This window comes from Pipra filicauda, unplaced genomic scaffold, assembly GCF_003945595.2.
Source record: "Pipra filicauda isolate LSUMZ 115617 unplaced genomic scaffold, ASM394559v2 scaffold47_size6085603_pilon, whole genome shotgun sequence".
In the NCBI taxonomy this organism is placed as follows: domain Eukaryota; kingdom Metazoa; phylum Chordata; class Aves; order Passeriformes; family Pipridae; genus Pipra; species Pipra filicauda.
The window spans coordinates 102,791-124,874 of NW_024104620.1; the positions used below are offsets into that span (position 1 = coordinate 102,791).

Here is a 22,084-nt window from a genome sequence, read left to right on the forward strand (position 1 = left end):
CATAAAAAGAACTTTCAAATTGCTCAGAAAATCCTAAGACCTTCACCTGTCCAACAGAAATTTTATCCAGATTTAGATGAATGTTAAAAGTTCATAAATATTATTATTATTATTTCCATTTGACTGCTGTCAGAATCTCAGCAATTAAGTACTGTTCTTTTTCCAGCTGTATTCCCTAGATAGAGAAATTCAACCAGGAACAAACCTTCCCTCGTGAAGTTCCTTGTAGCCAGATAACGTTGTACAGTAGGCTATTAAAAATATGAAAGGGGGCTGTGATACTTTTTAAAGTCTTCTACACTTGCACTTTGTAATCTGAAAATTCTAGTCCCTTTCTATTTGCTTTATCAATGGCTTTCCCCAGCAGCCAACACTGCACCAGACCCTAAACTGGAGAAATTGTCAAGCAGCCCTTTATTTTTCTTTGAATGGCTCAGCAGAAGCATCACAAAACAATTTTACAAACTTCTCCATTAAGTGGTCTTTTACAGAAAACTTGTATATACATATGCTTAAACACACACAAAGCCATGAGAAAAGTCCTTTTCATAAAGTAATCAACAACTGATATCCCATTTTATACAGCTTGAAAATTTTAAAGAATAACGTTTCATTTTCCACTGCAAACAGAGATACAGAAACACCTAAACCTTCCTGCTACGTATCAGTCTGCTGTTGACCCAACCACAGCAGTAGGAAGACATCTGGATCTCTATGTGTGTTCTCAGTCTCCTCCAGCTCTCCTCTTTAAACCTGCCTAAATGCATTTGCTCGCTTGTGTAAGCTTTTACTTTTAGGCTAATGTTTGTTCTGCAGTATAAGTAATTTTCTCCCACAATATTTTAAGTAAAGATGGAAGTAATTCTCTTCCAGATACCGTAACTAATTTTTAATAAACTTTAGTATAAAATTTGGAATTCTTAAGAATTAGTATATGAAGTCAGCTACCCTCATTTTCCTGTGCATAGGATATATTTCATTACTCAAGAGATTCTATTTTGTAAGCAATTAAGTTATTGAGCTCACTCAAGATAGTATGTATGTATAGAGGTAGAGTAGGCTTCAGGGATGTAATTCTTACCACTGAAGAATTCGCTCAGATAACCATAAAGCATCTCTGTAGTGTGAGGCTCTCGACTTCACTGAAATCCACTGAAACACTCATTGAGAAAATGAGTATTTGAAGTGTATTTCCTTTCTGCAAGTACTGATTCCACAAATCAACTACAAAAACAGAACTTGACCTACCATTCCCCGTAGCATTTCTGAAAGTGGTATTTACTAACCATTTGATGAAAATGTAATGTCATAAAAAAGGGAAACTTGCATTCCCACATACAGCCTTACCGCTAGAAATAGTCTCTCCCATGATCATCAAGCTGATTTTATGTCACCTCGTATTGAAGAACGGAAAAGGAAAAAAATTAAGATAGCTGAACATTTTTACAAGATTAAGTCCTTCCATTTGATATGTCCACAGCAAAGACACCTGGTGACATGCCAAGAGTCTGCTTTTATAATGCATCTGTTAAAAATATAAGTTTTAAGCCACTAATAAGATATTACATTCAAAAGCAATTGTTACAATGCTACTTATCATGCATTTACTTCTCTTGCATAAGGAAGACACAAGCTTGCAACATTGAATTTCATCAATATTTCACCACATTTTTCAAATTAATAAAGTGCAATTAAAATAATGAGTGCCAGCTATCTAATTTGCTGTATTATGAGCTTTTAATAGTAGGCAAAAAGTGCCCAGTACTACTGTATTCAGTACATTACAACTTTGCAGCCTGTTTACTAAAGTCCTTGCCAAAATCACAGGTCTTAATAGTTTTTTTTCAAAGAAAATTGTCTTCTGATGTACAGTGGACACATCAGGACATAACTGTAATGTTGTTTAAAAAAATTAGAAAATTTAAACCTAATGTACTGTAAAAATAGAGTTTTAATTACACTAGATTTGTACAGCAATGCAAAGTACTAGCTGTTTTTAAAAAGAATTATTCCACTGCCCTTCAATTCTGGATTGTTGCCCAAAGTGTATTATGCCAAGTTTGGGATTTTTTTTTCTTTTAAATCAAGTTTTAACATTGATTTTATTTTAGCTTGACTTACTTTGCCCCTCCCCCGCCCCCCCATCAGACACAAGTCTATCTATAAATGGAAGAAATAGACCATTTTAATGAATGGTCTCCACAAAGAACAAAATATTTAAAATACTGAAATATTAAAGATTAATGCTAAATTATGAATTTCAGAATGTTTTCATGTGTTATCACCTTAAAAGTTGCTCCAAATCATCTTATCGATTTTTTTCATCCTACTTCCCAAATAACAAAATAACAAAATAACAAAAGCAGACTTCTGCTTTCAAACATATTCTCCAAAATGTTTCAATTTACTCAACTTATTTTAGAAAGGAACAAGCTATTACAAAACGATTCCCTGATCTAAGGATGTTAAAAGCACAAGAAAAAAAGTACTTAATATACACCTTTAAATCATAAAGGTGATAGAAACACAGAGCCTTTTTACGAAGCCTAGATTTTGCATTAGATTGACTGAAATCACATTTTAAAAGATACCAGGTTCTGCAAATCAGCATAAAAGGGAGTCGGTTTCTTTCTGCAAAGGATCAACTCTCAAAGACTATGGATTTAGCGGTGCCCAAATGAGGTACTGCGCTCACACAAATCATACAGCTCAGCAGATTAATTGCCAACTCTCCCAAGGCATAAACAGATCTTTTGTCTGCGGGCTTGTGAAGTATTAATAACCATAGAATCCAAAAACCAGAAGTACTAACAATCCTTGCTTTCTCCGCTAACAAGGCAGGATTGGGAAAAGATTTTAGAAAAAAGCCTGCCCAGCTAAACAGTGAAATTAGGCTTTTAAAAAGCGTGTGTTACACTTGTCCAAACAATACTCCCTGACAGCATTTTAACTAGGGTACTAAAGTCACTGCAGCTGCTTTGATTATAAGGCATTTCAGCCTGTGCAGTCCTCCTGGGGTCTTACAGACATCTGACTCCTGGAAGACAGGAATGCCGAGTCCCTCAGCAGAGCGCACAGCACAGGGCACTCACACCTCTGACGGCAGAGGGGAGAGCTCACGTCATCCAGCTTTGTCAGAGGGAACAGGACTTATCATCCTACACGGGGTAAATGCTTTATCTTTTTCTTTAAAAATAAACAGACTGCCACAATAATTGGGATGTGCACTAAAGTCTCTGGGAAAATGGATACTTTTAGACCTTACCAGAAGTTACAAGAAATAACAAGTAATGTGAAAAAAACCAACCAACCAAACAAAAACGCAAAACAAAGCAAAACTACACCAAGGAAAAAAATTAGAAGTTAATCAGTCCCAATTCCAATATGGTTAAAAGTAAGCAAAACAAAACCAATTTACAGACAAATATAGCTCTCAAAATCATTTTAAAATAAAACAAAACTCAGAATTTTCTCAAATTGTATTGTAAGTTAGATTTAAGACTATTCCTAGATGATAAGGTTCCTCTCTGATGACCTCCAAACCTTCAAGTTCAGAGAAGGAGGAACTGAGTACCTATTGACAAATGTGTGGTTAAAACAAAATAAAATTTTGTGTCTACGGAGGTGAACTGTTCCTTCTACAGAATTACTGTACAGCTTTACAGAAGTTTGGCACAGTTAATTCAAGAATGTTTTTAGTCAACACCTTGGACTTCTGACTAGATTTACATGGAAAATGTGACAAAAAACCTCAAGACTTCATATCAAATATGTCATTTCTGTGAGAAAAGAAAAAAACCATTACTGGAAGTTATACATCATGTATACAGAAGAATTCTATCCCTTTGCAAGTAAACTTTGAATCCAAATAGCCAATGGTTAAAAATACTCCAAGGAGAGTTGCAGCACTTCTCAAAGGTAGTAGCAGCAAAGGAAAAAGCACTCCAGTAAAAATTACGTTGTTTCCACACATCACTTACCATATTAATTTACAAAAAAAATTCCATGGGCAACCTAGAAGATGTATTATTGCATCTAATCTAGCACAGCAAGTGTGAATCCTTCCAATCAAAATGTGAATTTTAACAATTTTTAAGATATTATGTAGTCTTATAATACAGCATTTTAGATAAAATTATTTCATAAATTTCCCAAAATGGTTTGCATTCGTATAAGGCAGAACAAAAAGCAGTAAAAGACTTCACAGAATCAAAGCCAAACTTTTAGCTTTTCTTGCAAAAATTAAAAAGTTGTCAAGAATCTTGATTGTTATTCCTAGAAGAAAACATAGAAACATGGCTGGAAAATTGCACCATATCAGGAGTTTGGGGAATTTTTCATTTTCTAAAAAAAGAGATATGTCAGTATTCACTGGATTTATAAAACACATTAATCTGAGAAACCTGAGTGAAACATTTCGAACACACTGGTGGACGACAAGCAAGTAACCAGTCTACTCCTTTCTAATTTCTGTAGCTTGTAACTGCTTAGAACAGACACGTGGAACTCATCTGTGTGAGCTTTTGCTTTTATTCCTCACGGGACGGGATCCAAAAAGCGTGGCCCTGGGTGTGCAGGCAGTGTGGCTAGGGAAGGAGTAAGGTCAGTACAGAGGTAATACCTTGTTTCCTCAATAGGAGCATTCCATGGCAGAAATGTGCACTGTTTCAGTGAACCCAAATTATTTTCATAGCAGAAATTTCATTTTATGTATGATTTCTAGGCAGATTTTCCATTTCTGTGAGTTTTGGCTTCCTCCCGTCCAATAAGACAAATGACTTTGTAGCATCCTTTCGCAATTTTGACCATCCACATCACGTTCATAATATCCAAGACAACACTTGAGATAATCCAGGCGCTCTGGGCTGCAAATCCTAATCTGTGGAAAGCTTCTGTTCCAAACGAAGCAATTACGTGGCTGTAATATATAGGCATGACGGCAATCCTCACCACGAAGAACACAACTGTCATCAGCACACCATTCATGATGTTGGCCTTTGAAGATTTGGGATATCCCAGTACTTCAAAAAACCACCTGCAAAAGAAGTGTTCACAGATACCAGGCAGACTTGAAGCCATCTCATTTAAAAATTATTTAACTTCATGGTTATTTTTAATTAATAATTTATTAATTGCTTCTACCCCTTCTAATTTCAAAATTATTGCACTGTGTCTTGGCTCAGCTGCAAATTCTTCTGCTTGGCTGCACTTTCTCTCTGCCACTTAAGCAGTGTGTCATAGCCTGTACATTGCAGAATAACACATAGAAAATCCTAATGTGAATTGTAAACCAGTGTGCATTTCAGTGACTATTGTGTAATAAACAATAATAAAATTATCTTTTAAAATTATGAAGATAAATTTATTACTTACTATTACAGTTTGTACCAATGGGCAACTAAAATCCTCTTTGTTTCTCTGAAAGCTATTCTAGAATTGTCTTTGGGTATGGTAATCTAGATAGAGCTCTAATTTATCATAATTGGTATTTTCTGACTGCTGCTCTTCAGACCAAAACTGGAACTTCAAAAACAGACATTGTAAATGGCTCTCAACCAAGTCTCAGCCTGGAATGTGATGCAATGAACAAGATAACTCTAAATAAACTGCCTCTCCATCTACCACTGGGTCACAAGTGGTCTTTAAACAAGAATTCTTGCATATTAATTCCTTAGTAGACAGGCATAACTTATCTATTGCCTGGCATACAGAGCCTGAAGATTGAATGCCTAGAAAAAGGAATAATAAACTCCTAATTCTTTGCCACTCATACTTAAACCAGAATAAACATATGTAAAATTCGTGCAGCAATGGCAGACAGGACCAGAGGAAAATAATTTAAATCACTGTATTCATGATGGGGAAAGGAATGAAATAATCAGTTTATTTAATTTCCAATTAATTAACTAACTAATTTCCAATAAAATACAAGGCTAAAAGTATTTAACAAAAAAAACCCCCACAGTTCTAAAACTGATTTTAAAAGTAATTTTTAATTTAATTACCTACAGATTGCAACCTAAGTAATTATAGATATACTAAAAAGATTTGCCAGACATCCAGCTCTAACAGAAATACTTCAGAAATTCATTAAGCATGCAACTAGGACAATTAAAATCCAGGCACTCGAGGTGCCAGTCTAGCCTGGAAGCAGGATGCTTCACCACAGAACACCTACTGGGATGATGAAGAGAAAGACCTAATATGTTTGGTCAGACTAACAATCAAAGCCTGTACTTTCAATGGTACATACAATGCAGAATCAAAAAGTAATATAAAAAATGGTTTTCAAATATACTGCAATGTGCCAATAGGTAACTGGACATTGGCTTAGCAACTTCCCTCTCCCAGCAAATTTTAAAAAAAAAACAGAACTCTGTAAATCACAGTTACCATTACAATTTTACCCATCACAGTTCAGAATTAATTATATAAATACTGATACTAACACTAAAATATCTAAATGCTTGGCAGAGAGACAAGATCTGAAATTAGAGATCCCTAACAACACAGACAGGAAATACACAGACAGTTCTGAGATTAGAATATCTTTTTATATTTTAATAATAGCTCTTTTGGTAATACTAAGAATGCAAACAAGAAACATAATGTAAGTCATTATCATTATCTGCTACTTACTGTCTTAAGGGTCTGATTCTCTTCAAATTTAATGGGGGAAAAAAATCATGCACTAATGAGATGACATCCCTTAGTGCAAGGGACTTTATCTCCTGCAGTGATTTCTGCTATTCTGAGAAAGGCCTGAACGTCAGTATTCAAAGACTCATGATCTCACCACAGGCACTTTTAAAGTGTAACATAAATTACTTTTAATACCAGATATATCATGATGCTTCCTAATGCCACAGTCTGAAAGGTAAGCATCAGTACAGGTACCCACTGAAACCCAGGATGAATTTCTGTCCTGGTAGAAGTCAGCTGAGAGAACAGCCATTCCCTAGAACATGAATATCAATGTAAAACCTAGAATATAGTATCACCCTTTTAAGTTTTAAGAAGTGTTTATTTACTCTTTAGTTTCTCTGCACACACAGAGCACAGGCTACATTAAACTATAATCTCCTACTCAACTGCACTGGTGTAAATGAAAGCACCCTCTGGAGAGCTCCGTTATCCCACCCATTTGTGAACTTTTTTGTTTGATATTTTCATAAATTTTGGCATTTCATATGAAGTCTGGTCTAATCTAAAAAGGAACTATTGCTTTCATACATCAGTTATAGTGTTGCAGCTATAGCAGTAAAACATCTTCAAAGCAAAAAAGACTTCCATATAGTAATCCTTAGTTCAATATATATAAATTCCCTTTCAGTAGACATTCAAAAACTACAAAAAAACTTCCTGACAGAAATATAAATGCAGATTAGATTTTAAAAGAACTGTGGAAACATTCCCTAACCACTTACCGTTGATTGACAAAAGGAGTGGAGAACTCTGCAAGTAGACGGAAGTTTCCAAAATAAGCCAGCAGACCTTTGCTCTGGTTAGCAAAACAAAACAGACATACAAAAATCAACAATGTAGAAGTGAAATTGTCATTAAAGTCTTCAAGTATACACAACATCTCAATTTCTTCGAGAAATTCAGATTGATAGTGAGTTTGCCAGCTGTGGCCACCTTCCTTGCAATTTCAAAATTAGTTTTACCATAAAAGCTGCAATTTCCCTTCAGGAATCTCCTATCAGTAGCTTCTTACTTCAAATAAATCTTTAAAAGACTTACAGCTAAGTGGCCATGGAAAGATACCTAGAGAAGACTTGTACAAGTAGTCATAGGTTATAATTATCATGATACTATTGCTGTCTAAAAGAATTATAAATATTTTTGATTTCTCAATGTTTAAACAAGCCCAAACAGGAACACTGTATACTAAAGAAAAATCTCCCTGCATTGCTTTAGGAACATAATTTGCCAAAGCAAAGATGAATTCTCAGCTCTAATTTGATAGCAGAAAGAGCATGTAAAGCCCTTTCATCCAAGGGCAGAGCTATATCCACATCATAATAACAACTGCTTTAAAAGTTCACGCTAACACTACATTTTCTGTTTACTCTAGCAACAACTAATGAATTTTCTGCATCAGGGATTAGCTTTGGTAGTGGTATTTTCAGTTATCTAATATTCAGCTCTAATTCACTTTCATCCATGATAATATTAGTAGATGTAATTATCTTCAACCTGAAACAGAGTATTTACTTGTCGGCATACTTCAGCCCCTTTAAACTATTACATGGGAAATCTGACACTAATCTGACATCTGGACACTTTTAATATTTTAAGCCTGGGATTCACACAGTGGGTAGGGAAAGAAATGGGGAAAATGAAGTAAATTGTATTTTGTAAGACTGCTTTACAGAATGAGCTTTTCAGAAGAAATTCAAGAGCATTTTTCTATTCTGGACACCAAAGGGATTTCTACCAAGTTACCTGGACATCTTTGAGAAATTCCAGCAGCAGCAATGAGTATCTTAGTCTTTATCCTATAATACAATCCTTCCCCTTTTCCCCTCATTGTATGTGCACCACAGATCTTTATAGATATAAAACAGTTAATGGTCTATTGTTTCCCCACCAAAGCAACCTTAAACAAGAAGTCTCAGAGGATCAGTTTGTCATAACTGATTAAAAAAAAAAAAAAGTCATGAAACAGAAGAGGAAAAAAACCTACCCCAGAAAATACACATCCACCTGACTATAGTACATTCACCACAGTTAGGGATCACTGACCTACAGCCTTGCAAACACAATCACAGAAACATTAAGGTAGTAAAAGATCAAGTCCAATTGTTAACCCTGGACTGCCGTGTTCACCACTAAACCATATCCCCAACTGCCACATCCACACACCTTCTGAACACTTCCACAGACAGCAATTTCATCACTTCCCTGGGCAGCCTACTCTGATGCCTGACCACCCTTTCAGTGTAGAAATTCTTCTTAATACCCAGTCTAAACCTCCCCTGGCACAACTCGAGGCTATTTCCTCTCATCCTGTCACTTGTTACCTGGGAGACAGAAACAGAACATAACGACTTGAAACCATTTCCTTCTAATTTTCCAACTAAATATTCAAGCTTGTGCTTTTATTTGAAACCCTTTTCTATAACCATATGAAAAGCCCCTCTGTCAATGCCTCTTTACAGCAAAAAACTGAGAAGAGTTTTAACTTCAGCCATTACACATTTTTGTTGAAGGAGCGTAACGCTGAAAAGGCATGTGCTTACCACAAATAACACATAAAAACATTTAGAAAGAATGATCATTGAAAGTATAAATATGCTTTTCATTAGCAAGTGAAAAATTTTTTCAACATTAAGCAAATGAGATATATAAAAGCCTTGTCTTCAATCTCATCTGCTTGTTATGTTACTAGAAAATACAGCACTTACCAGTACAAAATAGTAAGCATACAGAGCTGCCAAGTGATGTATTACAAAAAATTTGTCACCAATTGCCTTCCAGTAGTAAATAATAAGCAAGAGATCTACAAAAGAACAGAAATAACTATAAAGAACATTTTATTATACAACCATTGACCTCAGAATAGTTTCTCTAAGTTTTAGAGATATGCCAAGATAGGGCATCAGTAGAAACTTTCTGAATTAATTATCTCTGAAGAGAGCATCTTTATCGTAAAGACTTCACTTCAGTCAAAACATTAAGCAACAGTATTCTCCCAACAATTGCAATAAATTATTACTTTCCCCATCAATGGAAGGACAAAAGCAATAACTTTAGCTGAAATATTTTGGAAGAAAAAGTGGATCCTGAATCTCATAGTGACTTCACACTTCTGACCCCAAAAATCTGGAACAAGTGCCAAAAAAAAAAAAAAAGGTGAGGGGTCTACAGGGGGCATAGTAAATACACAAATACATGCAATAAATGCAGGGATCTATTACGGGGAACTTCTGAATCAAAAACAGGGAAGCATTTACCAAAATATTTTGCAAAAGGCACTTGGAATGAGAAGCATATTTATTTAATCCAAATTTTCCAGTTACTGCAAAAATGACATAGTGGATCTGAGTTAATGTTATAGGGAAAGCTTTAACAGAAAAGTTCTTTCTTCTCTCATGATGGTCTGAGATTTCAGATTTTCTCTTCTGTACTGGAACAAGCAATTTCTGACCCTGCTTTCTCCAAGTGCATACTTTGGACTGGAATATTAGTGACCAAGGTTCCAAATCAAAGACTTTACCCCTGTGTCTTTTTTATGTCAAGTGTCTGCCTTGATCTCTTTTATATTAGCTATCCTCAGGCAGGGCTCTATATCATCTGACATAGCCATTCCACTTCCTATTAATAATTAAACATTAACTATATAAGGAAGTGAGAGAGAATGAGTGGCCAAGTTGAGATCCCTATTCAAAGGCATTCATTAATTCATAATTAAAATCTAATGCATAATTATTCAAAAATAGATACTGATTAATTTAAACATGGGAGAAGAAGTTATGGAAAAAACAGACTTAAACTAACCCACAGTTTAACTGAATGTGCCAATCACTAGATTATCAATTCCACTAGGGTAAGTAATCTAATCTGAGAGATAAACAAGTCCATGGCCCAGTCTCTGGTCAGAGACTTCATCCTAACACGAGAAGTTTTCCCTGAAAGTAGTTCAAGTCACAAGTTTTTATTTAGATAAGTCGCTATTTTCCCCACATAACATAAAAGAAAGCTCCAAAGCATTTCGTAGCAAAATTTCCATGACAATTTTAGTAGACAGCAAAATTAAGAACATAAAACATACGTAGGAGTAAAGACCATACCAAGAAAATAATTTAAAACTTCCCTGTTTTATACACGACTAACTTTTGGCTTAAAGTGAGACTAAAAGACGGACAGGCAAGATCCAATGGCATCATTCGCCTCGGCTTGTATGGAGGGCTACTAAAATTCTTCTGCCAGCATTCTGAGGTCACAGGAAGAAACATATGATAAAAAAGCTACAAGTTGTAGACACTGTGAAGGGAGTGAAGGGCATTGCTCTAACACCTCCTCGATTGGCCAAAGGACAAAACTGAGCTGGAGTTGGTGGTTGCATATCAAACCATCACAAAGCCACACTGTGGCATTTCCTCAGTGCTTGGGGAGATATTCCATCTTTCACATCTGCTAGCAAGATCCTGTGATTTCACCACAACCCACAACTCCATTAGCAATTATAAATTGCATGCACATACAATTATAAATTGTATGCACATATCACATTTTCAGCATAGCGGCTTAGTATGAATATATAGGTGTAGTCACTCAATATAAATATACACATTGCATAATTACCAGAAATGAGGTAGCCTGTGGTAATAGCAATATTCAGCTTCACAATTGAAGGGTCACCCCTGAAAACATATCAAAAATACATAGTTACAGCCTTTATAACAATGTAATTTGCAAAGGACATACACATATCAAACACAGTGTCCATCAGGTCACCTTACTGTTGGCTCATCAGTAAGATATTACACAATCTGGTTAAGCAAGGTTCTAGTCATGAAAATTGATTCCTTTTCTACCCAGATAAAAGACATCCACTAACTAACCTAATGAGGACCAAGCCCTGCTAGAGGTTAGAACTCAAACACAGCAAGTACTCTGAGCTGGCTTCTCTGGAAACTAAGGATGAAAGAGAACAGCCCAGTCAGTGTCTTTTAGCTTTAACTGACACTCTGTGTCTCCATTTTTGTTTTCTGCCTGTGTCAAAACCTTCCTAAGGATGACAACAATGTCTTGCTCAGCTGGTGCTTTTCATATTCATAATCAGATGGATGCTTATAGGGATAAACAGAATAGAAGCAGACATGAAAGGAATTATTTGCCAGTTCTTTGAAGCCAAGGAACCTTCGAGGAGAAATGCTTTTCAGAGAAGTTTCACACCTTTTTGGTGCCAAACATGCAGCAGGCAAATCTCTTCGTAGCACACACACAACTTCAGTTCCTCTACAATGTTCAACAAACCCAAACTTGTGATTACAGATGAAAAAAGGGAAGTATCCACATTACAGCAAGCAACATTTGTACTTTCCTCTACTGTCCTCTGTGCATTCCTCCTTTGAGGAGTTTGGTAAGCAAATCTCTTTTCCCTTGACATAAAGATCATAACTTATTTTTTTTTAAGTTGTGCAACTAATCTAGCTACGTTTTGTGTAAGTATGAATCGAGTTTCAAGTGACAGATCAACCCATTCATAAAGTGTGGACTGCCCAAGACAAGCTGTGAAAGCAACCTTTGTTGTAAACTTTCCAAGAAAAAAAGGAACCTAACTGTGCTTACAGCCACCTCCAGTACAAAGTCTACCTCAGCCAGAACACAGTAAAATGCTATTGCTTAGCTTTAATTTCCTAATCCTATTAAAATGGAGTGAGCAGTGAAAGAGATTTCCTGTATTATTAAAATCTGTTCACTAAATTTTAAGGTTTTCTTAGTGTCTGAAACTAACTGCTTCCCTCATTGAGAGGGTAGCTAACAGGAAAATAGGACTCCCAAAATCAGAATTGTGCTGTTAGGCAAAGAAAAAACATTATCAGGAGAGTCTGAAGCTCATTCCATCTCTTAAGGTTGGCCATAGAGGCGCTCTTGAAAACAGTTTGAGATAGGAACATTTTTCCATGGCTTCAAAACCTGCTTTCATGAGCTACGTAGGTTGTGGGTTGAGTACATCTTTAGGTTTAGACACAGAGCATAGACAGATGTGTTCTCACAACTTTAGTAGAAACTCTTTAGTTACAGCCCTCCTGTTAGAGCTCCCAGATGCAGCAGCAGCTTCACAACCCAACTTCTGCGTGGTCCCAACACACTTCAACACATCAGCACAAAGATTGAGCCTTCATATTCTTCTCCAGAGAAGACTGAGTATATGAAATTTGTTCCTTGATATTGGTAAACATGACTTAACTGGATAAGACAGGGAATGGTTCACCTCCCTTCTTTTTTCCCCAGAGAACAGTCATTTTGCAACAAACCTTCTCTAGACTTTCTAAACCAACACTTCAACATATATGGCTGCACTGTTCATCTGTCTCTTCCCTTCAAGTAAAGTCCATGTTAGAATCCCAAATTAATCTCAATTAACGGAAAACTTAGAGTTTAGTCTAAAATATTCTAGATTTCCTCATCTACCTCCTTGAATGGAGAGTGCAATGGAGTTAATGAGCCCTGATGTCTGCAGCCTAGTTTTGATGCAAGTAAGAGCCAGGAATGACAAACAGGGAGTGACTTGAATAAGCAAATGGGAAGAGCTATCTCTTTGGTGATTGCTACGGAGGAATGTGTGGCAAATGAATTACACGTGAACATGCACCCGCAGACAGAACAAACAAAAGTACACAACTGACTTTCTTCAAAGTTCTTTGCAGATACAGTCATATAAAAGGCTAATCAAACATCAGACTTTGAAAACTGTAATGACTTTAAAGTGAACAGTCATAGGAAAGAGTCTACAACTTAATTTATTTATTTCACTTATTTACATCTTCTCCCTCTCCTTATCTGATCTCTACCACCTCCACATTTCCTACTGTGTGATTCTCACCACCTCAAAAACAATTTCTACATAGTTTATGTTAGCTAGTCTGTAGTACATATAGAAAAAAAGGAAAAGTGTGAGAAGTTCCAGACCATAAAAAAAATGTATATATACACAACACTGATGCTTCCCTGTAACTTACCAATGCTCCAGTCTTTGTTATGAGCTACCCTATCTATTTTCAGTAATACCACAATTCTCTCTCCATTGAACCCAAACCCTTAGCAGGAGTTCTGATCCCTTCCAAGACATTGGTGTATCACTATCACCATGTATTTAAGCTTTGCATGAACCCAGGAGTTATGCTGGCATATGTAGAGGCTCAGAACTGGTGATTTTTCATTATAGATAATAGATTTTTCATTATAGAATTTTCATTATAGATATCTTTAAATTATACAGAAAAAATGATTGGATACTGTCATACAGTCAATGACTACACGAAGATGGTGAAAATAACTAAAGGAAAAGATTGTCTGTATCAAAACCTTCCCAGTAGTCAAAAATCTGAGCATTTTCAGACTACCTGGGCTAGAGCTGTGCAACCAACCTGCATGAAGGATTCCTAGACATTTACTCACAAACTACTGAAACTAGATTCACAAATATTTCTTGTATTATTAATAAGAGATTCCTACAGAAAGGCTTATGCATCCTTCATGTCTGTAAATGACCCAGTCCCACATCTTATAAGGGCATTACATTCCCAGACTGAGCAGCCTTGTAACAGTCCATCTGGTGTTTCCCATATAATTTGGTTTTTTCCTCTTCAGTCTTACTAAGGCTTCATAAGCAACATTAAGTTTTCAATATATTATACAAAAATATCTATTTATGTATAATGCAACACAAAATTTCTCAAACTTACTAAGAACAAAAATAGTTTGATTCCTATTTAATTTGAATTTTTCTTGGAATTGCTTCTGAAAATTTAGGAAATGTAAAGATCCAATTTATTTGTCATCACCAAGAGGCTTTTATTTCTTCCATTCATGACTTCTTTTGTACTGTTTAGAACAACATCTCCTCAGACAAACTAGGATAAAAGCTTCTATCTGATAAAGCCTACAACACTCACCAAGAGAGCCATAATAACATGCTGCTTTTCAACATGGTTAACAGATCTCATAAGATATTCAGACTGTATTTGATCTCTCTAAAGATATCAGGATGCAATAAAAAAAACCAGCCAACTTAATCATATATCACTACATACAGAAGAGGCCAATGTTGCCTAAATATGTGTTATGCATTAGTGTTACATTTATTAAAGCCACATAACAGGTCCATGGCAGAATGCTTCAAGAACCCAATCCTGTCTAGTCCATGCTACATTGTCATTAACTTACAATAATGTAAGAGCAGAACAAGCATCAGATACTGTATTTATGTGAGTTTAAACTGACTCCCAGTGTGGTCCTTTGACAAGGTGAAATGCAACAGTCTATGACAGAAACATGAAATGAAACCTTAAATAATTAGCTATTCCTCAGGAAAAATATGGTCTCCTCCTTCTATAGGGAAAGAGTTCCAGAGGGTAATGAGTGAAGTATCAAAACACTGGTACCAATCTATAATTAACTCAAACAAAATGAAGCCATATTGTTCCTCCTCCCTCGAAAAAGTGTGAAACAAAACAATATCATTTAAAAAATCAAGAAAATATAAGCTTATTATAGAATATTTTGTTAACTAGATAAAATATTAGAAGCCCATTTATTAAATATTCCTATTGCTTGTGAAGTGTTTAGCTGTTGAAACTTTCATACTTTTGTTAAAATGAAGAATGAAGGAGCTTTATGGGAGGCAGAAATATAAACATCTTCATTTATCAATTTAGACATATATATTTTAGACATATAATAGGCCACTCCAACTTTCACAGACATACACTCTCCAGATCTGTAACAGCTTTTCAATTTCACTTTAAAATTATTAGAGTAAAGAGCATAGTTTCAGTCATGCTGACTTAGTCACAGTTTACTCTTTAGTAATTTATTATGCTATTGCAAATCAATTGCTTGTATTTTACCTATTCTGAACAGATAGACACTGAACTAAGACATTAATACTGACAAAATAATTATCAGATTTTCAAATAGTACAGACATAAAAATGGACACATCACAACTGCATATTTTAAAGGGAAATGAAATAATTATTTCAGTAATTAATACACTGCAGGATTTTTTTTCTCCTCAATTATGTTATTTTATTGTGTAAACACAATATATATGTAACGTGCCTTACCAGAGATGGTCAGCATTAACAGCATCATCGTACAACAAAATATATAGGCAAAACCCTCCAACCACCAAGGCGTGGAATGTGGACACTGTCCTGAAAAAGAGATCACAGTCACAATGGCATACTGCCATTCACAACTTCTTATTACTGTGCTTAAGGTAGGATGTTTCCAAAGACATTCTCAACTCTATCCAGATACTTCTGTGGAAGACAGTCATCTGCTCTTTACGCTATATCCAGCCACTTACCCAATGACAGGCAAGAAAAAACAGTCAAAAAGAAAGAATCCATTAGATTGGAGCGGGATTGGCGATACTAGATAGAAAGTAGAGCCTCAAAAGTAACACAGATCTAAATTTTCCTCCAATTATTCCATATATTAATGAATCCTTAAAGACAATATGATATTTAGTTCTCTAACAAATGCTTTCTGGATTCTCCCATTTGCTGGAAAATTTGTGTGCATTTCATATTCGGATTGGCTCGTGAGTCCTGCAGCAGCAGGTTTCTCTTTTCAGGCACCAAATTAATAGATGACCTATAACAAGTCTGCCAAGTTCAGGTTTGGAAAGTGGCATTAAATGAAAAATCTTAAGTTTCAGACAGAACTTCTAGTGCATTTGAAGTAGTCTGGTTTTCAAAGATAAAACTTTTATAACAAAATGTTGTAGCTGAGTACCCGAGGTATAATAGCTACAGGTTCATATGAACTAGCAGCTTGCAGCTTTACTTTATACTTCTCTCCTTCGATATGTCACAGTAATCAGTTGCCTTGTCTCTGCTTCAATACTCAACACTTTTTTTTCCAAAGACAATAGTCTCCAGTATACAGGCTGCATGCACACTGCAGATAAACTCTGCATGTTAACAAGCACTTAAAGAGAAATACCTATTTACAGAGGCCCCAGCAGGGTTTCTGCCAGCACACAGGCCAGCACCACTCCTGCCCTTTTGAGTCCACATGTATTCTTGGAAGGTAGAACAATGCAACGGGCATGGGTCCAAACTGTGTAACCTTCTTTCTCTAGCCATGGGTTTAACACTACTATAAACTGCATCTAATACTGTGTTGCTACTGTCCGCTTTCCCACTTTTCAAGTGTGACTAGGAATACAGAAAAATTATGTGACAAAACTGCTGTACTGAATCATGGATACTGTTTGAAAGATGAGAACTAGGTTCAATGCTGTGTGATTGGAAACATCTTCACACCATATTCACAGCATTAACAACATGCACACAAATGTACAAATGCTGTTAGTTACTAGACTAGTCTTTGTACACATTGAATACATGTATTTGGAGGGCAGTAATATTTTAAATGTCCTTAAGGCACTCTCAGGAGTCTAAACTCTTACCATTCAAGATTTGAAGAAAACATCTTCCTTCCTGTGGAAGACTTTGCAAAGAAAGAGCATCTTATAATCCCTATTCTGTTTCCAGAAGTTATATTATTATCTATTGGGAATAGAAAATTCTGTAACTTTTCATAAAAGAAGACTCTATTTACAATTTGTTTAAAGAGTGTCATCGTGCTATTTTCAGCACCTTTTCAATAGTGTTCCAGCAAATTAAAGGAGATTAATATAATATGAATAGCCAAATGTAAGAGAAGCTAGATGAGAACAATTAATAGCCATTATAGCACAGGTTACATTTCCCCCCACCACCTTTTTTTTAACAAAGAAAGAAAATTTAATTATTGGAATTGTAATGACCATTGTTTAATTAAAAGGTCTACTCTTACAACACAGAATTAACAAAGATAGGAACTTTGCTTCCTTTTTTAAAACAAAGTAAGGCACGCAGTATTAGTGTTTGAGAAATAACCTGGAATTTTTGAACTTGAGGAGAGGATAATGCTGCAAGAAGGAAAATTTGTCCTAGAATATACTCCTGAGTTTACAGTTGCATTTGTCTCTGGAGTGGCTGTTTATTCGAACCTAAGTGTTTAGAACACAAGCTAGACACAAGCATAGCACTTGAAGGGGGAGAAATAAAAGAAAAAAAAAAGGCAGCAGAATCAGATTTCCTCCTTAACTCTGATGTTTCTCCATAGAAGACGGGACAGAAGAAGGGAAATAGTACAACACTGCATTTTAATATGGAATCTAGGTCAAGCTATCAAGCTCCGTACATTTCCTTGAAATTCCTGTCAAAGCTTGCATCCTTTAACTCCTCATTAAACTGCAAACAAAAATGTTGCAATTCAGCAGTGCATACTTGTTCCTTCATTAATATATTTTTTTTTTTTTCAAAACTACTTAATAGCAGTACAAACGTATTATAGGAGAGGTGACAGGAATTTATGCACAACAACTTGAGGAGTTATACTACACGTGTCAAAATATAGTTTTTAACTCATTTTGAGCGTCTGCATACTTAAGATGTCAGAACCACTTACTTTATTGGTTCTTAATTCTTGGAAGGTCAGAATGAACAGATTGACAGTATGGAAAGAGCTGCAGCTCAAATTCTTAATTACAAAGCCCTCCAAACTGTAACAATATATTTTCAATGCTACAGCCCATTTCAGGCATATGCACTCTTCCAGACCCAGCTAAGCTGATAAAAATGCATAACCATCCTCTGTGCCAGTTTCCTTCAGGACTGCCAACAGAATCATTTGTGTGTGCACTCCCTACACCAGTTCAAAACAGGACAAAATAACAACCATCTACTTTTAAATCATTTAAGTTAACCCAACTCATTTCATTGGGAAACAGTAACTTTATCTGCAGAGCTGTCTGCAGAATAAATATATATCCATCTACCCTCTCTGAACTTACAAGATTGAGGCGTCTCTTAATTTTGGTGAAATACTGGAGTGATGAGGCAGTTTGACCAAATACTGTGTTTGGTTAGCAGAGCTGAAGTAGCACAAGCACAGTTAGCCTTTCTTTCACTTCATGCCCTCCTCAGGTATAACATCAATAAACTGTTGATGAATCATGGTTTGTGTTTCATGCCTTCTAACTTCAGAAACGGATGAAGTCCTGGATCACAGCTCATCTCTGTGCCAACATCTACATCCTGCTATCGAGCCCAAGAAAAAATGCAGAAAGAGGTAAAAAAGGACATAGCCTGGGATGCTGTATCAACTTGAGCAGTTAAACATCTTACTACAAAGTAGCCCAGAGATTATGGAGCAGCTTATTTCCAGCACACTTGTTATGTTCGAAACAATTCATATGTTATTATGCAAAGCACTACACCAGCACATGGGGTAAGTTCTCACAAAGCTTATTATGCAATTCAAGGGCCACTTGATATGGCTTAGAGACAGAAGTTCAGCTCCAAATGCTAACAGTTTAGTTTCCCTGTCTGCCTCTATTATCAATTGTAACAGAGAAATAAACCTAAACTGCACTGATATTATGAACTGCCATCCTACAACGTTGTTCTGGCAATAGGTAATTATTCAAAGATGGAACTGAAATTAAGATGATGCCTTTAAGAACAATGCAAGCGGACATTTGCCAAATGGAAGGGCAAGACTATTTGAATTGCTAATGCTGCCTAGAACAATGGAAACAACTTTAAAAGTATCCACCTGATACTACCTCTAAACATCACTGAGGAGGAACAGTGATGCAACTAATGCATTTTGAGTGCAGTGACAGCCATACAGTACATATTTTTGAACTTCAAATTTGATAAAGGTCTGAAAAAATATTTTAAAGTTGTAATAGGCTACTCAAATAAAGTTGTACTGTACCAACTGGAGAACCCTGTGTACTACAAATACCCTCTCAGAGTAGTATATTGCAAATAAAACCTCACTGATCATCCCATTTGCAATTAGCACCCTGTACTTCTTTTATGGCTTAAGAGAGAGGGAAGTGCCCAGGAAAGAATTACAGGGTTGAACAAGTTTCTAACAGTGTTCTATCTGAGGAAACAAGTGTAATGCGGGTGGGTCCATCTCAGTGATGGAATGCAGAAACACAAAATGAGTGAGGAAGGTTTTTAGATTGAGTTTCCAGAACTCTTTCCTGAATGTATACCCTGTGTCTGCCATAGCTTATTGCAGTCTCCTTTCCAGTCAACACATAGATGTACCTGTCAAACCTGACTCTCTTAAATACTATACCAAATATTAAATTTCTTGGAAAACCATAACTTACATAAAACAGTTTGTAGTGTAGTAGCACCAGAAAACAGAGCAAACTGCTCCGCACCCAAAAGCATGCCCACAGATACACTAGCATTTAGATCATGCAATAAATTGCAATAGTTTTGATTTTCATATCAGTTTGAAATGGAATTTTGTATCTCTTCTCTTTACTAGAAGTGTCACAGAGCGTCACTTCAGCATATTACCTCTCACCAGGCACTGTTTTCTTTTTTTACTGACTTTCACGTCAGCATCACTGTTTAACAAAGTGTTTAATGTACAAGTGTTTGTAATGCTGTGTGTTCATGAAGCGGTCTCAACGTTTCATATGCATAATTTGTCGAGTGCTTGAAGCCAGCCCTCAGATCTTTACATATTTTTAACTAATAATTAACTACTAAGGTTTTCTGCAGTCTTATATATACACACACGGGTGGTTCAGGTGTTGATGATTTCAGGTAGGTCACTAGTTGTAGTAGTTTTGAACACTCTACCTTGAATTCCATTCAATCTTCCTTTTTTGGCTGAGATTTTTAAAACCAGGTGTTATTCGTGTTGACACCCAGGAACTTAAAACATGGAACAGGAGCTGAAATACAGTAAAACTGGCAACAGCAATGCCGATAGTCAGGTTGCTGAAGGAAGCCATTGTTCTTCAGCCTGTGAAGAGAAGCAGAAGGTAATTTCAGTCCATTCTCCCTTTAACTATTTTAAGCAGACACAGAAAGTGTTTTTGACAGGTAACTTATCAATAGAAATATTATTCGCTAAAAGTTTCAACCTGTTCAATGTTTCCACTTAAGCCTTAATAGTATAAAATTATGCCCGGAGTTTTATATCTAGAAGTTGCATTCGGTTTTGTTTTTAACATTTGCACACTATATACATTTTTGTGACCCAAAGTTGCATGTATTTTATCTTTACAGAAAGGTCAGGGAGGACCAATGACTAGTGCAACTGCCAGCTCTAAAGCCTCCACTCCTGTCCCAAGAAGCTCCAGAGTTAAAACTCATCTCATTCTTACCAGATTGACTGCTGCCAATGGGATTCTAAAACACAACAATTAAATCAGATAGGCATAGTAGCGAGGTTTTTGGGTCAGCCTCGGGGAGCAATAGCCTCACTGCAGCTTTCTGGTTGTGTACTTTACAGAGATAATAGTTCTCAATTTGCACTGTGTTCACACTTGAGGGCTCATCTGTATTTTAGATCTTTTCTTCATCACTGAAGTCTAAACTTTGCACAATTTCACAGCATACTGAAAAGCTTCCTATCATCAGAGTTAGTGGACTTTTCAGTTGCTGCATGTTTAGCTGTTTCATGAGGTCTAAATAAATAGTTCAACAATTCTAAACATAAGTGTCAGTCTCTCAATGCTTCAGTCATTTTGCCCAAGTTGTCAGTATTTGCAAGACAGAATGATATTTTTCCAGAAGCCACAAACTTCTGACATACAACTCCACTTTGATGGTGATGTGTTTCATACTCCAAGACTGGCAGAGGTTACAAACTCATAAAACATCAAGTTACATTAAGTCAAACAGAAAAGGGGAAAAGAAAGGCAAAAGGCTTCCTTTAAAATATTTAAATAATGGTTTTAGTATCTATTCAAATAACTGCTGTCACTTTGGTTTTACTTATGAAAATATATAAAAATAAAATTAAGACTTATACAATAGCATAACTTAATGTTACTAAAGCAACCGAATGGTCAGCAAAAACTGATACAATTATATAATACACTTATGTCCACCTTTATTTCACATGCATTACAGAATGAGTGAACATGGTTTAGATTTTTGAAACTGTATCTGCATTGCAGGTGGTAAGAAACTTGAATTTCAGCAGGAAAAAGAAATAGAGAAGTCCACCAATGAAAATAATAACTTTTTTAAAATTAAGTACAATATTCTTACTTTGCAGGGTAAATTGTGAGTATATTGAAACAGGTAGATCAGGAAAAAAATACTTTTGTCTTCAAAGATGTAGTAGCAGAAGGTTCGATGACCTCAAATTTTTTCCCCTCCATCTCCTTTTCTATTTATTCTCCCCAGAACTGAAGAGCAATAAACATCCTCTGACTGGTACCCACAGAGCTACAGCTATATAAACAGAATGCAGGACAAATAAGAGTAGATTTGCTGAGTTAAACCTGCACCTATATCATA

General features: G+C 35.9%; 1 protein-coding gene across 5 annotated transcripts in view; it reads right to left on the reverse strand.

Moving 5' to 3' along the window:
- Nucleotides 1–4,512: 4,512 nt before the first annotated feature.
- TLCD4 (TLC domain containing 4) overlaps nucleotides 4,513–22,084 on the reverse strand; it is a 35,474-nt gene continuing 17,902 nt past the window's right edge. For 4 of the 5 annotated variants that reach the window (XM_039386315.1, XM_027722753.2, XM_027722751.2 and 1 more), the window contains exons 2-7: nucleotides 20,411–20,576; nucleotides 15,803–15,892; nucleotides 11,311–11,369; nucleotides 9,411–9,505; nucleotides 7,428–7,501; nucleotides 4,513–5,035 (exon numbers count right to left, since the gene is read on the reverse strand). In XM_039386315.1, coding sequence (XP_039242249.1) covers nucleotides 4,720–5,035; nucleotides 7,428–7,501; nucleotides 9,411–9,505; nucleotides 11,311–11,369; nucleotides 15,803–15,892; nucleotides 20,411–20,565 — 789 coding nt within the window. In that variant the 5' untranslated portion in view covers nucleotides 20,566–20,576 and the 3' untranslated portion in view covers nucleotides 4,513–4,719. Of the gene's footprint in view, nucleotides 5,036–7,427; nucleotides 7,502–9,410; nucleotides 9,506–11,310; nucleotides 11,370–15,802; nucleotides 15,893–20,410; nucleotides 20,577–21,832; nucleotides 21,939–22,084 lie in introns of those variants that run through there. The other variant, XM_039386316.1, reaches the window with a different exon arrangement.